Below are 25,309 nucleotides of genomic sequence, written 5' to 3'. Positions count from 1 at the left end.
AGTTACCTACGTAAGTTGTTTTTGGGATACGCGTTTCTCAAGTCAATTAATTGTCAAGCAATTACAGAATTTGCTCTTATCGCATTTTCAGGTGTTCATTGAACGCGAAATCACGGAAATTCTTTTAATTATTGCAACGAATCAACGTTGACTTCACATTTCAAACAGCTCTTGAAATACCTATATAGAATACCTAATTTACTATGTATCATAATAGAAATATATATAGGAAAAAAAAAACTTTTTATATAATATGCAATTTAAACATGAAAAGCTTACATAATTAACAAAGAACAGTCAATCGCATAGTTCGCGTAAGCAATATTTGCTTTTAAAACGTTACAATTCGCAAGCAACAGAAAAAAAAAGAATAATCTAGCTTTTTTAACAACACGTTATAGTTTATTTTCTTACCTCAGTATGTTATATCTAAAACATTAATGTTAACTTTATTTAATTTCATCATAGCATGCAATATTTCGGAAATTAAATGAAGTTGAACAGAAACTCTACAAGGAGAACTTGAGGTAACGCTTAAAGTAATGCTTAAAAATATGGGTTCATTCGCAGGAGAGTTGATGCAATTAATAGGGTTTATTCATCCACTTCCATTTTTTCAAAGACCGCTTGCGGTTCCTCTGTCGTTTCTACATCAACTTCTCCTTCGACTCCTACATCAACTTCTTCATCTTCGTTGTCTGGGGTTCGAGTTTCAAGTTCAACTGGCTTTACGTTTAATGTTTCACCACCTTCTTCGGTTGCCTCGAAAACCTGTAGGATATTATATTCGCAATCAGCAGAATATGTAATATTGCGAACGTCTGTTTATTAATTTCGCAGTGCTTTGTAAATGAAAATAAACGAAATAAACTGAAAAACTTGCTTTCTTGACCTAACGCCGCCGAATTGTCGGTCCGCAAATTTAAGACCTAAGGTTTTCTTAGAAGTGACAGTCGTCCATATAAATATAAGTTTATTGCATCATAGTTTTATTAAATCGGCCTCTTTTTAAGAATAAAACAACCAACAGATTACCTTCTATTTCCCTTGTATAATTTATTAATGACATTCAAATAATTATATGAACCTTTAGTAAGATACAAAATGATATTGAACCTTCGCAGCATTTAATGACAGAAATGAATGCTCAATTGATTTGTAATATAAATTAATACTTACTTCAGGAAACGGGAACTCGGCAAGTGTAGCATGTTCAGTGCTTCCTTCCCCGTCAACGTCTATATGGAAAAAAATAGAAAACAAAAATTATTACCTCATTAACACAACGTACGTTGCACTTGAAGATCTACATATGAAATGAACTTACTTTCTGATTGTAATACGGCTGCAATTATGTCTTCAGTATCAATAAATTGAGATTGCCATTCTTCTTGATTTTGATCTGGGCTCTCTTCAATGATGGCGGGAAGAGATAATGCAAATTGCTGCGGATTATTTATTATTCTTGAGTTTTCAAAAACAGACTCGGTAACAGGAAGCGATAAGATGTCCGCTAGAAGATCCAGGCCCAACGTATTTGTTGTAATTCCCGCAAATTGGGCAGGTATGTCATCGTACGGTATTTGTTGCATTTGTGTGGTAATATTATTGTTACCACCATATGGATTGCCTTGACGGCCTACAAAACAGCACAAAGACGGATCTGAGTGGATTGGCTTATAGTACCGTGTATTTGGCGCCGTAAAATTTTCCAAGCTGCTGTTATTGTAGCTACTGTCTGAATACTGGCTTGCGGTTAATGAAGTTACGGTGGCGGTTACAGGCGTTGAGCGCGTCTCATTGGTGCGCGGTTCAGGCTTTATGGGCACAAGGTAATACTTGTCCGAATTTTCAGAATAAGTTTCTTCGTCAGAGAAAGAAGTGCTATAATAGCACGAGCATGTTGCATCACTATTTGAGTCATCCCGCTGTAAGTTATATTGCCTGTGATGGCCATGTTTTGGCTGATGAGTGCAAGGAAGCCAATAATCACGTTTGAGTTCTACACAACGTTCTGCATAATTTTTCAGGTTATAAGCAGCCTGATTGGGATCCGTGCTAGAATCCGATGAACTATTGGAAGCCAGCGGCGTAATATTCTCCTTACGACGTTTCCTATCATTGTATAGAGGAGCAGTGCTAAAAGCGTGCCCGGAATTATTTGCGGCGTAATCTGCGATATGTGCAGAGTCAAGAAGTTGCAATAACAACGGATCAACGGGAGGTGGTACACTGGAAGGTCCCGGTTCTGGAGAAGATGCTTCTCTAAGAGTTCTGGATGGAAGGGAGGAATAGTCCTTTTTGGCTACTTTTGTTTGGGTAGGATTATGAAAGCTGGATTTCCGTTTACGCAAGTTAATGTTCAAGTCCGATAGTTCTATTAATGATGAAGATTCAAAACCACTGGAATCAGACAAACTAGTCAGTGAGCCCAACGATTCCCCCTCGGAGTCGGACGTAGTTATTCGGTAAGTAGTGTCTTTCTTTTTTTCTTCGTGAGATTCTCCGTCTGTTGGCTCCATCCCAAACTTTGGTTTCTTTTTAAAAGATTTGATAACGCTATAGATTTTCTCGATGGCGTTCACGATCTTCTCTTTCCTCGGCGGAATTATTGAGAGCCGAAACGGAGAGGAACAGCCATTAACTGGATTATATTGACAGGCGACGGGCGGTGAAGATGGAAGATTGGTAACTAGATGTAAAATTACTTTCTCTAGCCGCCGTGGATCTTCGACAGGAAGCGAGTGGCCGTCGTTAGCCTACAAAACATAAACAATGTAAACAATTTGCATAGAAACATACATAGTTTTACACGTGAATACTTATATACACGCATATATACATAGATGTATGCTATATCCTTACACTAACATACCGACCGGCATATGTATCCATACATATTCGCAAGCTTATTCATATCATATAAGAGAAACATTTTAAAAATAAGTGGTAAAAGAAAATTAAATTAAATGTTAAGAGCACAGTTTTCAGTTTGGTTTTCAAAAAGTTTGCCCATTTTGTAAGTAAAATGTCTTACACATTTTAACTAGTATGATACACATACTCGTATTGTCAGATTACAAAGAAATTTACATTTATTCCTAAAGGTTTTGAGGTTCTATTTTTTCCAAAGAAAAAAGTATACGTTTATAGTGTAGCCAATTTTTTTAGCTTCTTGTTAAGTTATTATGTGATGTTTTAATGCTGTATCTGTCGTAAAAAATTACAACACCAGTATATATAAAAAATTATAATCAAATATCATACATAATTCGAAAAATACAATACAAATATACAATTAAAAAACTTTATAAACCTAAACCTCATAAGTATTGTTGAAATTTCGAATAAATATGTATGATCTCTAAATATAGGCTATATATATAACTTTATATTACCAAATTAGTTTCCTCTTAACAACTGACAAGGTAAATAAAGTAAATCGTATTTTTACATTTCTTTATATTTAACTGTCTTTCAAATCATAGACGTGGGCGTATGCAAATTACCTTTAGCGAAGCAAAAGTATTTTTAAAAATAATTTATTAATTATTTTTAAAAATAATTAATACCATACTAATTTACTGAAACCCAGAAAAAAATATCGATTTGCGAATGTATTAAAAAACATGCCAATACAGAATACCTGTCCTCTGATAGTTTTATGCAGTATAAATAAAACATATTTTTGAAGGAAGTATTTCCGACAAAAGTCAATTATGTAATCTTATACGTATTTGTCTGTGTAGAAGAAATCTGTTTTTTTAGAGTGCTTATAATATATTTATTCAGTAGCACAGTATATAATAAATTCATGAAGCGGTTGTACACTTCATGACTTGCATACACCATGTCAATGGATAGATCCCTACTGTAAAGCATAGGCTTCATCTCACTACAATTTTCAATAACAGTATTCATTATTTTTTTTCTTTGGAATACGACAGTTAACTTCAGACAGTACCAAGTTTGTAGGAATAGATAGTAAACATTAATGAATTTTAACATGAAATAATTATAATTGCGAATAGGCTTTTGCATGATATTATTTCATTATTTTTGAAATCATGAATTTTCGGATCTGTATGTTGTACCATAAGTTTAATAATACTTTCACCTCTTTAAAACTTTTACACGTATCATCCTGTATACAACAAAATATGGTTATATTTAATAACGGCACAAATACTTCACGCGGTAGCTTAGCGGTAGAGGACTAAGAGTTGCGATCATAGATCAGAGATTCGATTCGAAAGTATTTATAAAAAGGTAGACATTTGCCAATTTCCGTAACATGTGCACGCTTTTTAAATAAAAAGAAACGTATATTAGCCTTATTTTAAAACATAAAAAAATATTTACCTAACTCCAAACAAGTTCAAGGTTGTTATAAAAAAAAAATACGTTACGGACGTGCGTCGTCCCTTTTCTGAAAGTCGTCGGGACATCGCCGACAAGCGTCTATCAAACTATTAAACTAAATAATAAAAGATTTTGTATTGACAAATTCATTCAAGATATTCTGCAAAAATAATAAATAATATTTAATTAGTTTATCTAATTAAATATTAAAAAAGTCCGTCGTCAATAAATCAGCTATATATCATGCTTTACTCTTCGTCAAATTTTAATTCTGGATACATAAGCCAGCTCCTTTAATAATAACGAATAAAAAATTTGTTAAAAATGATAGGAACAGCCATTAGCTGAATTATAGACAGTTAACACAATCGAAAATGTAAAATAAATAAATTGTAAAGTTAAGCATACGTACGTTCCACACTAGGACGGACAGACACAAAGTTTCCTGGGAAGACTATATCCGCGGCCGCTTTCCAGTACGTGTTTCACGGGCGAGGGTCTCTACTAGAATGTAACTTTAAAAGTACGGCGTAAGGAAAGAACTGGCCAGATATATCTATCACTGTTGCGCATCAAGTTGTGGCCAATGAGCGATCATCTCGTTGTGTATAGAACGACTGTTTGAACCTTATTGTCAAACACAGAACTTAAAGTGCAAATGATTTGAATCAATCAATGGTTATTAAGCTTCGTTTATTATATTGAATATTTCTTTCGCATTTCAAAGTAACTGTTATTTATTTAAAATAACAGTTACTTTGAAATGCGAAATGTTGACGATAATAACAATTAAGATAAAGATAGCAATTTTTTAACAGCGTTCAAATTAAAACTTAGATTCGTATGTTGACGAATACATTATAATCTGCTTTCATAATTTTACTTCGGAGTGTTATTGGCGACATTTAAAAATATGCCGAACCGGCAAGCGCCGCGTAAAACTTTCAGCCGGGTGGACAGAGTAGTGTATGAGTATGAATGCAGCATAAAGTGATAGGAGGGATAGACTAAGATGCTCGATGGCAAGGGGCGCTCACAAGATGACGACTCGGCGAGGTTGAGACAATTGTAAAATTTATAATTAATAACGTAATAAAAGTTGTGTTCTTCCAAGAAGCGTTTAATTAACTTTATAGACAGAAGACTGTAAATATCGTAGCAAGACACTGGATGCACTCCGCTTCCGTTCAGTTCTATAGGAAATCAATAGACCAGGCCTTTACCCAGCAGTGGAAGCCGTACGTCTGAAATGGTGATGATAAAAAAATCGTAAATTATTTATTGAAGTGTTATATATGTAATATAATTGTTTGTCCGTTTTATATTTTATGTTTTTTAATAAAGTCCTATGTGTATGTTGTTTGTGTATTATTTTCGGCATTCAAATATACTAGAAAAAGCTTTAGTGACAAAAATTATAGTGAAGGTTTTATTTAATAGTAAAATATATTTATTCCTTTTGTTTAATTTTAATCTTTAAAATATGTCTATGTATAATCATCCTCTGTCTGTGTATATTAATACGAATTGAAATAAATGTTAACGTTTTTTTTATTCTCCGGTTGAATTTTTAGATATATAGATAGATATATATCCATTCATTAAAAAAGATAAAAAAAATTGACGCTAAGGATGAACAATTTCATTTATTGTAAAATAATAACGGGTGGATTTACAATGCCGTTATTAATAATAACTTTGTTATTAATCTAATAATAAACATAAAATAGTTCAGGTATATAAAAGAAATAGGTCTGAATCACGATAATCAAGTTTTTAGCTCAAATAAGACAAATGTACGCGCGTTTATTATTTAAAAGAAGAGTTCAACAACCTACACAGGAAAGGAGCTTTCTCTGTACTTAAAAAACAATTGAATTTATTGTTTCTTTTAAAATAAATATCGGAACCATAATGATTTATTTAAAATAAATTTATATTAATGCCTTCTACATGTTAAGTTTGCTATTTATAATTCCTTTCCTTAAACAAGTATAGAATTTTTTATTTAATATTTCCAATTAATTTATGAGAAGAAGGAAGGAATACGTGATCAAATATAAGCTTTATAAAAGTATAAAATATACATTATTACATCATCGCGCATGGGTGAATAATTATTAAAAACACATAGTTTTGATTTGATTTGTTTTGAATGAATAAAGGAAATGAGTTACTTCTGTTAAATATTATTGTGACATATAATACATTAGTAATAATACATTTTTATAAGTGCATAAAAATTAAATTACCTTTACTATAGTGCCGTAATATCAGAGAAATGTAATGCTTTTGATCGAAAATATTTAAAGAAGTTAGGTAATGATTATTTTGCATTATTAATTACGTCTACAATTGCTGTTGGCGTGCCTATTGAAATATATAAATGAATAAACAAATTGCTGAATTAATTTAAAACAAATATTAAAAAATATGATTTATAACAGACATTAAAATAACCAGAAATTAAAGAGGAGGGAAGTGGGAGGGTCCGTATTAAATAAACTGATCATAATACACGCCCATGAATGTTGTAACGTAAGACCCAACCAAAGGTCTTAAAGAGACGTTTTACAAATCGTTCACCGTAATGTGTGGATTCGACATTTCGCATCGAGCTTTTCATATTATTTACTTAATTTATTAGACATATATTTTCTTGTGAAATATATTATTACGGATGATAGATAATGAGATTATATAAAGAATGTATTAGTTATTTATTAAAAAATTAACAAAGTAATAGTGTAATGCAAATACAAATAAAATAAAATCTTCAATGTTAGTGTATTTTATTTACTAACAAATACTGTTCGCTCATTGGTATGTACAGTTTCACCGGGTTAGATGATGGAACACTGAAGGCGTTTAGCGAAGACTTCTTTATTAAAAACATTAATATCGTACTTGTACCTTTTTACATTTCAAAGCTTGTTAATAATTTTATAAAAATAGCTACCGATATTTGTAACTATTAGTTGGTGTTAATTTTGGATATGTGACCGCGTATTTCAATATGTTCGCTGAGTATACCGCAAATACACTTCAATTTCGATTTATTTATTATACACCTGTACGATAGTGAAATTATTTAATAAAACATAAAAATTTCAGTTATTATTAAATATATTTGTGTGAATCGTTCAATTATTTTCAGGGAGGGTGGGGCTAGTTTTTGTAGCAGTTTGTTTTAGGGGTATTCGCTGGATGAGAAACGTAGTTGAAAAAGGGGAGGAAGGTAGAAAAGTAACTGGTCAGATGATGTATTTTAAACCTTCTAAAGATCGACACAATAACCGATGTTCTATTGCATGCATCCAGTAACTTATCGGAACTTTGACTTTGTTTGTCATCGGTCTACCTGGTGGAGGCGTCCGCCCACGCCGTGTCTACCTGCTTGTGACCGTGGGAGGGGTTTAGAAAAGTGGCTTTGGGTGAATGCCTTCATTGTTTATTATGTGTTAGAAAAGTTGTTAATTTACTAAGCGATTCATATCAAGAAGAAATTATAAATACTAGCCATTTTTGATTTCCTGTTTAAATGCATGTCGAAAAAAGGCCAAAGTTTATTTTATTATTTCTGACCAAAGACTACAAAGTAATCTGTGTTTTAGTAAGGGTGAATATTAACGAACTAGATTGTAGTAAGTTAAATGTAAAAGATAACATTAAACAAGCACGGAACTACGTAGAGGATAATATCCGAGGAACTCAATATCGGATGAGGTAAATCTATATCCGCTAAGCTGGAAGCTTCAAAGCGTTCCGTTTTAAAGGCGACATAGTTTACGAAAGTACTTGGCTTATCAGAGTTGCACCTGTGTTACTCACAGATGAGGTGCAGTGTATGATTTTTTTTATTCAAAATTTAACGTATGGTGTTCAAATTTGACATCTATTTTTAACAAGAAACTCATTTTTTTTAAAATAAATCGATACTAGAGGCCCACAGACTTTAATTGCTTTAAAAAGTTCACTCTTTCACCGCAATAATGATTTTTTTTAACTTGAACTTCACTTTTATTTAACGGGCGCTGAGGATTAGCGTGCAATAATGAGGCAAGGATGCGTTTACATTGTTCGAAAAACAGTTTAAAACGAGATAAATAGAGATACAATGCCTTTTTGTTATAATAATACAATTTACATATATAATACAATTTTTTGAGAGTAGCGGTAGCCGTGTGGTAGTAAGCTGAGATTTCGTGCACTAATTATAACAGGATAAGCTGCAGCTTATCGCCTTTTGCGTTTCATAATACCACACTGGGATCACCAACCCATCTGCACAGTGTGGCGATTATTATATATTCCTCCATAGATATCTTTGAGAGAGGCCTATGCCTTGCAGTAGGCGCCTATGGGCTGGAATAACGAAGAGGAATACAATTTTTAACTTGAAGGTGCCCAAGTGAACAAGTAGACAGCAGAATAATATAAAATTTTCAAATTAAAAAATCACTCAAGGTGTCTCGTATATTATAAATGTGGATAAAGAAATTATATTTATATAAAATCATATATTAAAAAATCTATAATGATTCATCGAACGTTTATTTATTACTGAAGCATGCGACAATATTGAAATATTATTAAAATGTTTCGTTGAAAGAGATAACGAGCTCTTTTCATGCCATATTAATCTCTACTTTTTAAAGGCAATAAATAGCAATACCGAGTCAAAAGGCAATAGCAATACAGAGTCCATTTATTGATTTTTTTAAACCAGCGGGTAAGTGATCAAGCTGGTATTTTACATACTACTTTCCTTATGTGATTGGACAACAAAATTATCTGATTGTCTGCGAGGGTCATATAGCCAAAATAGCTACAGATTCGTTCGTAATATGAACCATGGATTGTATTAAACCGTTAACTACGAACTCTTTTAAAAGTAACAACGTATTGACATCAATACATAATCATACATTAATAAACTAAAACACCAGAGGCACAAACACGAGAATCTATGATAGGAGTATGTTCCCAAAACAGAGGTGTAATAGCGATTTCTACAACTCTGGTAATTGTTTTATTTCTAGACGTTGATAAAAATGTCAGTCCCAAAACAATGCATTCGACATCTTTATTCTACCCCTTTGCACCCTGTACTTGGTATAAATAAAAGGAAGTAAACATCGCTTACTTTATATGGGATGAAGCTACGGCAGAAGCGAATGTAAATTCGCGTCTAGTTAATTGCTTATTTTTATATCAAAAACAGTTGATTTTATTCGCTTCATTTGTGGTATTTAAATTTTGGGTGTTAGGTTTAATACGTTTTAAAATTGCTCTTCATCATGTACGGACTATTAGGAGTGTTTTCATTCAACTCTGAGTGCGTTTAAAAACATTTTAGCTTTATTAGCTCTATAAATCTGTTATTATAATTATCAGACAATGTTAAAATAAATTATATCACGTTAAAGATTCTTAAATGAAAAATAAAATGATATTGTACGTTTAAATATGTAAAGTATTTGCCGATAAATAATTAACGGAGAAAGTATGCTGCAGGTATCTTAATTTTAAGTTATAATAAAGTTAACTAAGTTTCGTAAGTTTGCTGTATAAATTTCAACGCTTGAAAGCATCCTTGTAATAAAGAATAATTTAAAATAATATTTGTTGGTTCATTTTAATATGAAATAATTAATGTTAAACTAATATTTCTTTAATTTAAATAATTCCTGCTATCTCCATTGTTTTGTTTCGAAGAAAATAGATATGTAGGTTGCGTTGCCTTAAGAGAGTTCTTAAGTAATGTGACCTGGAAGTCGGAGGAGGTTATACCACGCCCTCTTCCAACCCACATTACAAAGCCTTAGTGACGTTTCGCGACAATGGTCTACAAGTATATACTTTTCCTACAATGGCGCGCGAATCATTTCTGTTTGCACTATAATGTTTAGTATCATAAGTTGTTGAAGCTTATACTTTATAAGATCTGTCAAAAACGAAACAATACTGAGAATAAATAACTGGGCTAATTTTATAAAAATAAATCACCGCCGTTGGAAATACGTTAGTACACGAAGCTGTTCCCAAAGTTTGAACAACAGCCTTCGAAGTTCAAAAGGAGTGTTACCGGTAGAAGTCTGCTATTACCATTTTTCATTGCCCCTCTAACAGAAGGGTCTATATTCGATTGGTGTTGGGCGCTGTTAGCCTTTCTGGCATTTTACAGCTTCGTCGAAATCCGGAATCCGCGAGGTATGAGCACACTTAATATACTATTATTCATGTAAAGTCGCTTTGTTATGTAGTAAAATTTCTATAAACCTCGCCGGATGGATGAAGGTGTATTTTATAATTTATGGCATCCAAATTAAGTAGATTTTCCTGCCATTTTACTTTTACCGAATCCCATCAGTGGCAATGTGATATAATAAAATATTACAAATGAATGTGCCTTTTGAGAATTGAACCCGTAAACAACGGCAATACCTGTCCCGCTGATTCGAAAGGTAAATAAAGCAATTGGAGATCAAGATACAGAGAATTAAGCAAGGAACATCACCAACTTGGTGGGCAACGAAAAATGTTGCTCTTTTATTGAAGAATAAAAAGGACCCCTTCCCGTGATAGGAGTGAAGAAGAGGTCACCCAAAACGGAGGTCACAAAAAAACTACTTCGATATCTAGCTGTCCCAAACCACTAAAATATCACTTTTCGTTATCACCTGTATTTTAATACTTAGATTATATGTTAGAAATATTTTATAACAAAGTTGTTTATATAAAGATTGTTCGTATAATATTATGCAGTTTAACCTTATATCATATTAGAAATTGATTTTCATCTGCATTAGGTCTTAACTAGTCAAGCGTGATGTTCAGAAGCGAGTCTTCTGAAGCGACGCGACTTCAGACGTTTGACTTCGATTAAGGCATAAGTTTATAGCGGAAAGCGATTAAAAAGTAAAATATATAAATTTTTAAAAATATATATAAAAAATATATAAATAAATAAATATATATTAAAAATTAATATATAAAAATAAATAAAATAAAAATAAATATAATAAAGATATAAAAATAAATATATATAAATATAATAAATATCACGTATTGTGTTAAATTATTTGTTAGCAACATCTATCGAAAAATTTTAAATCTCAATGATATTCCATGCAAACCATTATAGATATTTTCCATTATTTTTTGTAGTCCTGATTTTAACTACTGCAAAAGTGGCATTTTTAAATTCCACTAATTTAGGAAACAGGGCTCATATGGCCCGGGCCACTGCATAGAATATCACCTGACTAATGCCATAATTTACAAAAGTATTATACTGTTATATTATAAAAATGTACCCGGTCTTATAAATCTGTTTACGATGAATATTATTACATAAGTATCATAATTATATGTAACACATATCGCATTTTTATTTCAACTGTCGCGGAAACATGAATACGCAGTGCATTGTATAAATTATAATTCGCTTTTATAGCAATAATCGCCTAGCCTTGTGTATACAAATGAGACAGATATAGAAAAGGGGTGCGCATATATATTACACTAAGGACGCACGATCCCAACGGCACAGCGGGAAGGACGCATTTTACGACCCAAAAGTAGGTAAGCGTTACGGGATTACTATTAAGCTTCGGGGTTGGCAAAGATTCAAAAAGAACGCCCACGTAGAATTCACGTAGAGGGGAGGGACCTTACTCTCCACGCCCCCTCAATTCTTCTCTTGTCAAAAGTTTAAACAGAATACAAAACAATATTTAAATTTGAAAAAAAAAACTACCACTTACGTCTTTATTAACCTCATCTTGCACAAGTGCAGGATTATCGCCAGTGTTTATTAAAAGCATGTATCTCTTCTTCATCAGCTCGATAAGATGTTTCCCCACTGGTTCCTCCACCACCGTGTTAGTACAAACGAAACTGGTAACTGCTCTTGAGTTTTGGTCCACGTCGAGGTATCCTTTCGTCTGCATATATATCAACTGCCCACTCTTCGTCATCAAACGATAACATGATTCGCCGACTAAACGATGGTGGTCGTACACTGAAACGTTAATAGACATATTACAAGGTATAGGCGTATTAACAGAGACACATATTATATATATATATATATATATATATATATATATATATATATATATATATATCTGGTAAGTTCGTAAGCTGGTAAGTTTATGTGATAGGGTAGGACATATAGCGCACAGAACAAATAGTCGTTGGTGCTTTTTGAAGTGACTGCCACGATCCTTTTGGAAATCTATAAGAGACCAATGTCGTCCTCTGTCTGAAATTATAAAGCATCAGTACAGCGTAGTTAAATTATCTAATGACAATGAGTTACTAATTTAATAACGCGAAAATATATAGATACGTTTTAATGATTTAAGCTATGATATCACCGGACAGAATGTCAATTCAGAAACCTATTAGTTGATGGTAGCTACTCAACCGCTAGGGCTCGCTTTAAGCTCCATGATACGTGGATAATTTGATTCAGTACCCGCGCCGAAAACGCGATAAAAGGGTTTATTCAAGCTTCCAAGTTTCAATTTCCAAACAAACGACTAGGGGCGTCCAAAAAACTATTTTATAAACATTTCTTTCCGATTTCCTTTCAGATTAATTTTTGTAACAAATATTTAACTCTAATAATAAAAGTAATTTAATTGTACACAAAGATGTACTACGCATAAAGAAAATTTCAGCGCCTGCTTATAAAACAAAATTACGTTCAAATTACTTTATTATTATAAATTATTTTCTTTTAAATGTAACAAAAATATTATATAATACCTAGCATTAAAAGTCAGCGGAGTGTGTAAATTTAATCAATTATTTATTTATATATTTACTTATTTATTTACTCTTTATGCACACAAAAAATGTACAATGGCCGACTTAACGCCATAAGCGTTCTCTAACAGTCTACCTTAGGGCAGAAGGGAAATAATCAAGGCAGATGCTTAAACTGTAATAATATAGAACACACCAACTAATTATACAATAACAATACTTACATACTACACAATACACTAATAATACACACATATAATATAATACATATACTTCGTGTAAATAAATATAAATAATAATAACTACTGTCGTATAGATTCTGCTAATTTCTGTCGCATATATTTTCGAAGTTTCCGTTTGAAACTGTAACGGCTTTATGCCATCCTGACTTCCAAAGGCAGCCTATTTAATAGAAGAATAGATTTAACAAAAAAAGAAGAGTGAAGAAAGTCAGTACGGCGAGGAGGACAATGAAGGAATGAATATCTATTTAAATTTTATTTGTAAATTTATAATATAGTTATAAACACCTTCATCAATTTGTATTTCAAAATAACTTTCTCAGTATAGATATACTCTCTGTATATTATTTATATCTATATGTAGCCATAACCGATTAAATTTGTGGTAGTGAACAGATTGAAGTCTATACAAGACAAGGCTGCACATTGTACGCTTATCCCACAAACTGTTTTCATCTAGGCGCCATTAATGTCGCAACCTTCCGACAAAATCAATTTCCAAACCGAATACACACGTTCGTTTAATGTTTATGCACTTAAACCTTTTCTCTCGTGTGTAACGGCCTTCATAAAAAAAGTCACACACATCTGTAGTACAGATTGCAAAAATTTTAAATATATAAATGATTATTTAAAAATTTAATTAGATTAGATTTTGAAAACACATTTCATTCATTAGTACATTATAAGAGAAATAAATAGATTAAGTCGTAAGTGGATATATATGAAATGTGTGTAAAAACATTTTATTAACATATTCTAAATTTTTAATAACACCTGAAGCTAAACAAAACGATGAAATTGTTAACCATTCTACGCATGTACAAAAACCGTTTATAGTTTATATACGGTAGACTAATACCCTAGCCAGTGAATTCACAACCTTTTGTCCGCGGGCGGAATATGATACGCAACCCTCGCACTCGGCGAGATAGAAAAATATTTTAAAAACAGAACAATACCCTAACTTTTTAAAATATTTGTTTAAAAAACTCACTGTATCTTTTAGATTATAAGATGTATATTTGTGTATTGCAAATTGTATACATCTCCCTATATTCGTTATTTAAAAACAAAATATATAAATTTCAGGTACGTCTGATTAAACAAACGTAAATGAAAGAGAGAAAAATGCACTTAACTTTTCAATATTGCCAACTCATGTTATGAAATCACAATAAATAAAATTTACTATCCGAAAAAAACATTACATTTTTTCTATTAAAAATCTATTGAAGAGGGCTATCTATGTATATGAACGTCCATCAGCTGAAAAGATGATAATGATGAACCTAACTTATCGAAATCTGCATTAAATAAAACACGAACCTCTTTTTTTTAAATTATTATTCAAATTTAAATTGTCATATCATTCGACGCATACTGTAGCTCAAAAACAGCAATAATAACGTAACAGAACCCAACATAGTATAGTTGTGAACTCTACCAAAAACATAAAAAAGTGCTCCAATTGACAATGCATAGATTTTACACCAATTTGCAGAACATTCAAATAAATTGTTTCTAAAAAAAAATTCTCGCGAGTTTGAAAAATATGAAGCAATAACAAGATGTACAAAAAATTAAAATTAATTTAATATTGCTGACAAAATAAAAAAGAGAGCGTAAAGTTAGCAGTTAGAAACAATATATTTAATTATACAAATATATAAAAATAATGTATTAAGTAATAAAACCGCCCATTGTAATTTAGGTATATTATTATAAAACTATTTAGATGTATATTAGCGTGTACAATAAAGAATATTAAATAGATAAATAAAAATATTTATTCTTTAAATCACTCTTTAAATTTGAAATATGAAAAAAGGAATGTTCTCGCGCCTACTGTTTATGTAACAGCAAAGTCTTGATCTATATATTTGCTCTGGTGGTTCACGTCTATTAAAAACAAACTTTACAAAACTTCACATAGCTGTACAAAAAAAAGAGAATAATTGAATGAACTCCATTCATATGCGTAAATAAAGAAAAAATACCACATTGGCGTAATGATTACAAATTATGATTTTTGACAGTTTGACAGTTTAACAGTAGAAGGAAACATCACAAAAATATAAGTTATTTCTTTAAGAGGTCTATTTTCCGACTCTAAGAACAATACAAAGCTACTAACAAATATTATAAATCCAAATATTTATACAATAAAAACTGATGAGTGTATAAGTGTCTATAATAAATTTAGTAAAACCTATGAATAGATTCATATCCGTGAAATTCTTTTTTCCGTCGTCCAACAAATAGAATTCTCCCCTTCAACGCTTACACTGACTTCCGGACCCCTGCGCCCTCGGACTTTTTATGACAACACGACAAGTATTTATATATACAGCGAGGTGCTTTCATTGTCCGATTAATTTTTAAATCGATTGTTATATTTTATTTTAATCGATGTTACGTCGCATTTCGTTCAATAATTCTACCCCTTGTTATTGTTAATAACGTGTCATTCAATTTTTTGTACATTTTTAATTTACTGAAGTCAAATCCACGTCGAATCACGAATTGCAGGCGGATTTGCGATCACAGTGTGAACCTCTAATTCATTTTCATCGTACTTAAAAAAAAAATTAAAAAAATTATGAATGGCGTTATTTCGCCTATCCTAATTTTAAAAACGCTTTTTTAAAATTCGGATTACTACATAATGAAATTAATATTGTTTATTATCTGTACTTTCAGCCTTTACACTTATAATAAATCACTCTCTCTCTCTCTCTACATATATATATATATATATATATATATATATATATACACGCATATATATGTCCAACAAGTAATGTTTGCAAAATGTCTGTGAATTAGCTTCCTGTTTAAAGTTTCATGATTACACGTGACTTTAGGTAGCCCACAATAATTATCAATTTTATTAAACTTCGTTATTATAAAAAAAATAGTTTTTTTATCATATTCTGTTGTTAACTTAAGGTCTGTTCTTCCAGTTGACTATGTAGAAAGATTATCATTTTATTTATTTTTGAAAGTGCAGTAAAAAGAAAGTAGATAATAATTGAATCACCCAACTTCCATGTAGTTGCGCATATCCAATATTGTGAAGCTAAAGCGATATGGGTTGAACGCGTGCCACAACACAACGTTTCACAATATTAAACTGATCATATTGAAATTGTTGTCTATAGTTATCTCTTAAAGAAAATAAATTTCAAACATCTTTCATGTAGAATATAGATTAAAAATTGTTTATGTTTGACAAAGAAAGTTATATAACGAAACCCTGATTTATCGGATGCTTATTTTTAAAATAATTGACGTCGGATACCCTAGTCTAATTAATTAAAAAAACTGTTTTAATAAACTCAGCGCTCCTTTGGCACTAGCTTTCGGCATTTCCCGCAAACGAACTAATATTAACACAAAGATTTGAAACGTCCTTCTTTATTTTTATATGTCCAATACCTTACTAGTAATTTACAACACGGATCCCGTGTAGTGTATATTATTACATTTTATTTAAATTTCAATAACACAGAAACTCATTAAAATCTTATAGAACTGTAACTGAAGCAATGTCTATTTAAATACACTTATAAAACTCACATACTTAGTAGTCAATGTACACGTATTCTTAAATTTTTTATGTATTCTGAATTATTATTCTCGCCGATAGTACCAATTAAGATACCCCAAGTATCGATAACACATTTATTTAGCATAGGCACGAGCACTTATTTCCGCGGTTAAGTCGCAACAGCTAACAATGAATAAATTCAGAAGAACCAGGTTCGATATTATATATTTATCAACATATACTCGTATACTATATGCATAGATACATATAGTATATAGATACTATATGAATCTATACATATATAGACATGTATTTATAGATATATAACGATACTATATGTTGATAAATATAGCATCGAAGTGATATCGATTTATTAACTTTCACGCATAGTGCGGATATATGGGAGCAGTACAGCGAAAATTATTGACAGAAAAAGGAATACACAACGGCAAGTGCCCGCAATAAGAAAAGTAAATCTGTGACGTATTTAATTTGTTATTTTGTTTGTAAATAAAATAATCCAGCGACTATTCAACATTAATAACAGAACGATAAAGTTTGGAAACTGTTTATCTTTATAATTATTAATAAAGAATATTTGCTCCAGGTTTTCATACTGCCAAATTAAACATCGCAACGTACGTTTCAATGCTCTGTTATCTTGTTCGTTAACGTTGTACGAAAACATACTGATACGAATTAACACACAGGATGACCTATAAATCAACGTCATACCTAAATAAGTTATGAGAAGATATAGCAAACAAAGGTAATTAAAGAATTGTCTTTCGCAATTATTTTTAAGTTATTGTCGACAACAAGCCAGAGTCTAATGTGTTTCAGGACTTTGCTAAGAACAGAGAATTCTAGAAACTCGAAGCCTTCACCCAAAGGGGATTTATATCTAAGAAAAAACTAACCATACTAACGTTAGTAGTAATAATTTAATTGAACAACAACTAATTAACATTTAAAATGTAAATTATGTTATTGTAGAAAAGAAAAAGGCTTAATAATAATAATAAATTACTGTCAAAGTCTGCAATGGTCTTATTAAAAAAAGTACTTGAGAAACAATGTACTTCAAATAATTACGTCGCGTGACATAGATTATTTAAGTAAATTTTCTAGGTCGCTACCTATCCCATCGCTCAATTTCGGTTACAAGTTGATTCATGGAGCATCCTGTATATTCAAACTAAGACAATGGAGAGGAGGCGAGCAGGATTTCCATTGAAAATCAGTGTTTCAATTTCGTGTTAGCTTCCAGAGTTCCCGTCTAAACGTGACTTTGCTTCAAAATAAACTTATAACGAATGTTTAACTCGAATAAGTAAACGTTGTAAATGTTAGATATTTATATATTTATATATATATATATATATATATATATATATATATATATATATATATATATTAAATCATAGTTAAACTATGTAATCGAACAACAGATTAAAGTTAAAATACTTGTTCATCATTATAGATATAGTCCGATTGCATGTGACCAGCTTCTTCCGACGACATTAATAGTCTGTCCACTTATGGGACATATGCGTATGCCGGTCTGTGACTTTCACTTCAGAAGGCAAATATTCTGTGCGGTACGTGCAATCGGCTGTGCCAAGTAGGTTGATTACTTTTATATACTTGTTATAACTCATTAAATATATACTTTAAGTTGTTGAACATTTTATTTTGGTTGATGTTCTTTAAGAATTTTTAAATTAAGTTACTCGTTTTTTTATTGAATTCTAATTTAATTTGACCTAAGTTTAAACTAATTATGATTAAAATATATTTAGACAATTTAATGACTTAAATATATCAAAACATGCTCCAAACTATATTCAGCTTTTATAAGTTATTTAATAAAAGCTGAGAGTTTTTCATCGTCGATACAACGGCTGACTATGATTTAAAACTATGATATGAGAGCGATGGTTGTCCAGCGGTAGAAGACTGGGACCTGCGATTGTACGTCGCGGGTTTGAATCCTGAGATACAGTCTAGTATATAACTATCATTTTGTGCATTAATTATCTATTGATATATAGATATTGTCATATTTTATAACGAATATTATTAATAATAAAATAAATAAATTTAAAAAGAATATAAGAATAGTGATTTACATAAGAATATTAGCATTATAAATAAAGGTAAACTTATGTCTTTCTATACGCTTCATAAAATTAAAATAACTCTTTTGTGGGCAACTGTGTACGGTCTTACAATATGCTTCCTCAAGTAAGATCTCTGAACATTTAATAAATTTGAGAACTTTATTAGAAATTCATGCAAGTTTTTACGAAAGTTTATAGACAATTGTTTCTACACAAATTTCTCTACTACTTTACTAATGACGCTGTGAAAGTGGCCACAAAAAATCCTTTAAGTTTGTTTGCCGATCACAATTTTTTTTCACATCTACCAATAACTTCTGGTAGTACAAAATCTATCAGGACAGTAAGGATAAAGATAAATATTAAAAGGAATCAAACAAAGCTTACTTTCTCTCAGTGCGACTATGACCCAGCGTACGTCGTCCTTGTGCATGAAATTCATTGCGTTGACTCCATTCACTTCATGGGTCATGTAGCCGGTGACCAGAGCTATTCGGGATTCACACTCAATTATCTCGCCATCTATAGAATGACGGGTGCGATATTCCATCCGAAAAGACTCCAATGACCGCTCGTTTATGAAAGTCTCGCTGGTAGGTCGGACTAAACCAATGAATACCTGTAAGAAAAAAATTGTTATACACTATTTGTACTTATCTACAGGTACAGACTAAATAGAGCCACGTGTTCGTATTGTCAAAAAACTTAAAGTCAAAACATATATAAACGTCTCAAACACAATTTATTCGAATTTTAAAAGACTATGTTATATTACTACTAAATTCGGTGTGATTTAAAACTTAAAATTTTAATCAGTTTTGACTACACCATTTAAAAGAATAATTTATGTAAATACATATTTTAAATAAAGCATACATTTCAGGAACATGTATTTATAATTACTTGCATCCGTTCATAGTATTTCTAATTAAAATTAATTTATAACATGAAACCGAGGATGTAAGTTTAAAATAAACTGAAATAAATAGAATTACTGCAAATTATGAACATCGCAATTTCCAAGATAGGCGATGTCTGTGTTTTGGGAAACCCATTACAGTTACACTAGCTGTCCCCCGACTGCTTTGCGGCCCGCACTGGCTTTTGTAGGTGTTATTTTGTCAAATCAATTTAGAGTAATTTGTAAGTAACCAAAAAAAAAATGTGGTGGATAAGCTTTACATCTACAAAAGCTACAGTAAAAATATACATTTTATTGATAAATGCTCCCTTATTTCTATTGTGGGCGATGTTTCCAAAAACCCGTTTTTAATTGCCCTTTATTCAGCTAAAAGCATATTTGTAGCAAATCTCAAGTCATTAAACCTGATGGTTTCGTATTCGTATTCGTATCGTGATGAGTCGGTACATAAAACAAAATATCTACATAAATACGTATCCATGTCAGCCGATAGAAGTCCTCTAAAAGACATAGCTCCACCCAAAGATCGCCGCGTAAACTGGTTTCGCGCCGCCCGAATCCATCCATAAATAACATAATCTTAGTAAATATACTTTGTATTGCTATTGTGTTTATATCAATGGGTAAACAACACGCGGCCCGTTCAACATGCTTCTGCGGCCAGCTAAGTATTTCTAAAATTGTATTTATATTGTCGATAACATATTGTAAAATTAATGATTATAAATTCTCTTTTAAAATTCTATTCATAAAAATTAAAAGTTATTTCGTTTTCCTTTACTCTATTTATTTGTTCTCACTTCTTTAACTCTAATTATAAATGAAAAGATTTTTAAATTATTAATGACACTTTATGTGCGATCCGCCCAAAAAATTTAAATTGTTTCGTTGATTAAAAAGGTTGCACACCCCTGGTGTAGAGAAAAAAATTAATAAACTAAATAAAACTGTTTACACTACATTGCATAATGACTAGAGCGCTTATTGCAGTTTCAAGAGTTTAATTATAAGTAATTTGAAACCAATTTTTAATTTTATATAACTGTAGGTAACCTTTACATTGCACCTATAATTACGTACATACGTACTTGCACATAAGCGAGAACCACGGGATTTTAATGAACGAAATATGACCGGGCGCATTCAAAACGGACCCTATACTTATTAAAAAATTATACTTCGGATCAATAGAATACTGTTCACTTTTATTCTTCACATTTTTAATTGTATCACATGATTTCGTAGTTTTAATTGGTTTATTTTTTTACATTGTTTGTAAGGTTACATTTTTGATTTGGTATCTTTGTATATTTTTTTTATTTTTCAAGACCGTCATAGGTGCCATGTACAACACACAAAGCAAATATGTTTGTACCGAGTAAACAATGAACGCTTTGTGAGCGGTTCTAATCCCTCTCTATGCACATAATGCTCCGACACCCTCACCCGCCGGGAGATGCGGCGTCAAAAGGTCACGGTCTATATCACTTACCTAATACAGTCACTATTGATTCACGATAAAATACCGAACAAATTCCACACGGATTGTTTGCAGTATATTAAAAAAATATAGAAGGGTAAGCTCGGAATTACTCTACTAAATTAAATCTGAGGAGATCTGTACACGAATCAATGTAAACAATTAAGTACAGTGGATTTGCTAGTTGATGTAATAGTGGGAAGGCTACAAAGCGTACAGAACAGATGACAAGAGCAGCGTAGAGCGTCCATTCACAAGGTTGACCGACGACTTTGTTAAAGTTGCCAGAAAGCGCTTGTTGCAGGTCGCTTTCAGTTGGTCCAATTGGAGGAATTAGGAGAATCAATGTCCAGCGATGGACAATAGTTAAAAAGATGATGATTAAAAATGCATTGTCTATGGAAACATTTTCAGAATTTAATTAATGAAAAATAACGAAATCGATTAGGTCAAGACGCGATTTTACTTAAAAGTAATTCAAAGGCAAAAGAAAATTTTCTCCTCCCTCTCCCCCTCGGAGACCGGTGGGGAGAGGGTGGGTGTGTCTGGCGTTGCAACTCCGACGTTACACGACCTTGACCCCGCAAGCAAGGGCACAAGTAAAAATTAAGTGCATTTATTCACTTACCAAGTCGTTACCACTTGGACACGGGTTGTAGTTTCTCGCTCTAACACGCCGTACCACTTGACAACATCGATTATTCTTGCGACAGGCTTTATCCGACCGCCTTAGCGTGCCTTGCACGTGGCACGTCAGGTATTGACGCGGTGAAGACCTTTGGCCAAATTTTTTAAACCTGTTGAATGGAAATAAAATTAATTTTAATATGTAAATGAATATATTACAGCTAGCTCTAACAAACTAGAACATAAATATGTATAAACTTGTACAGTGTACTGTTGGAACTCACGTCTTATCTAAGTACTAACCATAATCGAGTAGTGGAAAGAGGTTTTACATATCATAGGGAATACTTTCTTATACCTTTTGGGGATAAACGTGTCTATAAATATAAACGTAGTTATAAAAAAACAAAATCCAACCTAGAAAATTATTCTTAACGAGGTATGCCCACAGGGAAAATCTAAAACAAACTTTTTATAATCTCTTAACATAACATACTGGATAATCGAATAACTATAAATTTAACCACAAATAATATTAATATTGATATAGAGTATATCAATATTTAACGACTTGAATATTTAACATCCGATTTAATAGTCGATATTAACACTATAATATTCATTTAAGTTATTCAAGCAAAGATGCAAGTCTCTTGGTGACCATATTTTCAAATCGATTATGAAGAATAAACGGCGTTGGCCAAGGCGTATATTATTTTTTAAAAAATAATCTCTCGTATTTTTACTAAGCTTATAATTCTTTATTGTCAAAAAACGAAAAAAAAAAATAGTTCAGAAAAATATCGAAAAGCAATACAGACGAAAACAACTGTAATAAGTATAATAAACCAAGATAAAGACTACAGTTAAAGCTTATATTATTTAAAAAAGAATTTAAACAAAAAATTAGGTGAGAAAGTAATAAAAAGCAAAAATAAAAATGTAAAATGAAAAAGCACGGAAAGTGTGGTGAGGGATGTAAGATGAAGCATAAATGCAAAGTGAAAATATGCCGCGAGAGTGAAAGATAATGTGTGTGAGAGAGAGGAACAAAATAAAAAAAGTCAATGAAAAAGATATTGAATAATACATCCCTGCTCTAAAAAAGAGATAGGGGAACGAGAGGTCCCAAATTATGGGGAACGTTTAAAAAAAATTGTCCAATTATTGTTAGCGCGCGTTGGATATTATATGCATCATTACGCATAATTAATTTTGAATATCGAAACGGGGATTGAATCAAAGAACGCAACATAAAAGTTAATCACTGGTTTATAGGTATGTGTAAATTAAGCCTTCTGTTCTTATACATCTAGTGGGGATTTTGTCAATAGCGCCCTCCACTGCCTCATCTATATTCTTCAGGCGGTGAACATTCTCACTCATAAATTCTCTCCTACATCATCTCTAAATTGTCAGGATCGGACAAAACCCCAAAGAACCAGTGGGCTAAGCGTACAAATCTCATATGTTGAATTTGAAAGTCATCAGTAAACGCTTCCTACAAACGGAACTGCGGTTGCAGAATTAATATGCACACGCCAGTCAATCGTCAGACAACAATGACAGCAATACCGAATATTCGCTTCGCAAATGAACGATAACATGATCAAAGCTCCGATTAAATACCCTTCCGATGCCATTTCGTTTTTAATTAGCATTAATCCATCCATACAAAAGGATATCTGTACAAAAACTTACATTGGAATTCAAATTAAAAATTCAAAATATGTGTGGATCCTACATAGGAATCGTCGATTATTTTAACATTACAAGTAATAAGCAACCACGTGCTCGGAATGCTAATTATTTGAGAAAAGCCGGTCAAAACTCATCAGCTTGTTTTTTTAAAAAGAATTTAACAGTTTTTGACGTATAAATATGTTATCAATCATGTGAATCAATAAACCATGTTACACAAATTTTGATCTACGAAAAACCCTTGATTTATATTATTTGTACTGATAATTTTACAATTAAAAACTAATAAAAAAGAGGTCTTATATATGTTGTAGAACTTGATTAATGCAAACCCATGAAGAATTTTTAAATTTTTGAAGACGAAATTAAGACGCTGTAAATTTGTTTTTTTTTTAATTTAAAATTAAATTTATATTTTATTTCTTGTATTTATTACGTATCTGGCTCTATTTTACACAAGAATTTTAATTTTGGTGCATTAATAATTTATAATTTTCACCGACCATATTGAAATTTAAATGTGTGTGTATAGTTGACTACTTAATTATTTTTTATAGCGAATATCCTCGTTATTCATATCATACAATGTATGTACATTTTATGCTTTCAAAATATCATTTTATCAAAAGAAATCGTACATTCTTTGAAGCTTTACAGACTGATGCGACGACGACGACCTTTTAATTAAAATAATATTATTAAAAATTGATCGGCTATGTACTTAGTGTAGCCATTAACAAAATAAAAAAATATTGCGTTTGAATTTGGAATCTTTCATTTTGATATAATTCTTCATTAGCGCAATACATTATAAGTATATAACGAGTGGAAGTTGCTCATAACAATGAGGTTTTGCATCAAGGTAGTGGAATATTGCACAGCCATTGCGTTGCCTCGAATCTCGTTAGCTACGTAATTTCACTGGCTGCAACGTCCTTGGAACGTTCAAAATAGGGCTACGACATTATTATTTAACTTTACAACAGCGCGCCCAGATTATTTTTTTTTAAAAGTTTTTTATGTAAGAAACGCCGACGAATTGTATTTGTTATTAATTTAAATTAACATCTCAATTTTTAAAATATAAATATGCTAGAACACTTTCGTGCATTGACAAGGCGTATTCTAATACAACCGTGTACAGAAGTAAATTTAAAGGAATAAAAAAATGTTATATAAAAAGATTTGCTACGGGAGACAAACTTGAATCCATAAAAATCACATACAAGGAAATTGGCAGATTGAATGGCGGCCCCTCAACGAGTCGACGCAATTCGCGATAAGATGAGGGACTTCCTAGAAATCGCATCGGTAAAACTTTTAGCCTATCCGTCTTATAGCCCTGACTTGTATGATTTCTTGTTCTCTAAAACTAAAAGCCAATTCAACTTTCATTGCTGGGAGAAATTTACAAATATCAATTAAGTTTGAGTAAGCTTTTGTGAAAATACCTGTTGCAGACTGGCGATATGTGTATTGGAAATTGATTAAGAAGCCTCAAATTTTTATAGACGCTGATAA

General features: G+C 31.6%; 1 protein-coding gene across 1 annotated transcript in view; it reads right to left on the bottom strand.

Annotated features, from left to right (window-relative positions):
- Nucleotides 1-380: 380 nt before the first annotated feature.
- LOC137924874 (uncharacterized) overlaps nt 381-25,309 on the bottom strand; it is a 122,729-nt gene continuing 97,800 nt past the window's right edge. The window contains exons 5-10 of the mRNA XM_068768285.1: nt 22,089-22,257; nt 19,446-19,677; nt 12,132-12,388; nt 1,328-2,759; nt 1,180-1,238; nt 381-771 (exon numbers count right to left, since the gene is read on the bottom strand). Of these exons, the coding sequence (XP_068624386.1) occupies nt 595-771; nt 1,180-1,238; nt 1,328-2,759; nt 12,132-12,388; nt 19,446-19,677; nt 22,089-22,257 (2,326 nt within the window). The 3' untranslated portion in view covers nt 381-594. The remainder of the gene's footprint in view (nt 772-1,179; nt 1,239-1,327; nt 2,760-12,131; nt 12,389-19,445; nt 19,678-22,088; nt 22,258-25,309) is intronic.

This window comes from Battus philenor, unplaced genomic scaffold (genome assembly GCF_028537555.1).
Source record: "Battus philenor isolate CCGP_79_NKW_IND1 unplaced genomic scaffold, ilBatPhil1.0.hap1 SCAF_1, whole genome shotgun sequence".
NCBI lineage: Eukaryota > Metazoa > Arthropoda > Insecta > Lepidoptera > Papilionidae > Battus > Battus philenor.
The sequence above is the reverse complement of the archived record's forward strand: the minus strand, read 5'-3'. Positions and strand labels throughout refer to the sequence as shown.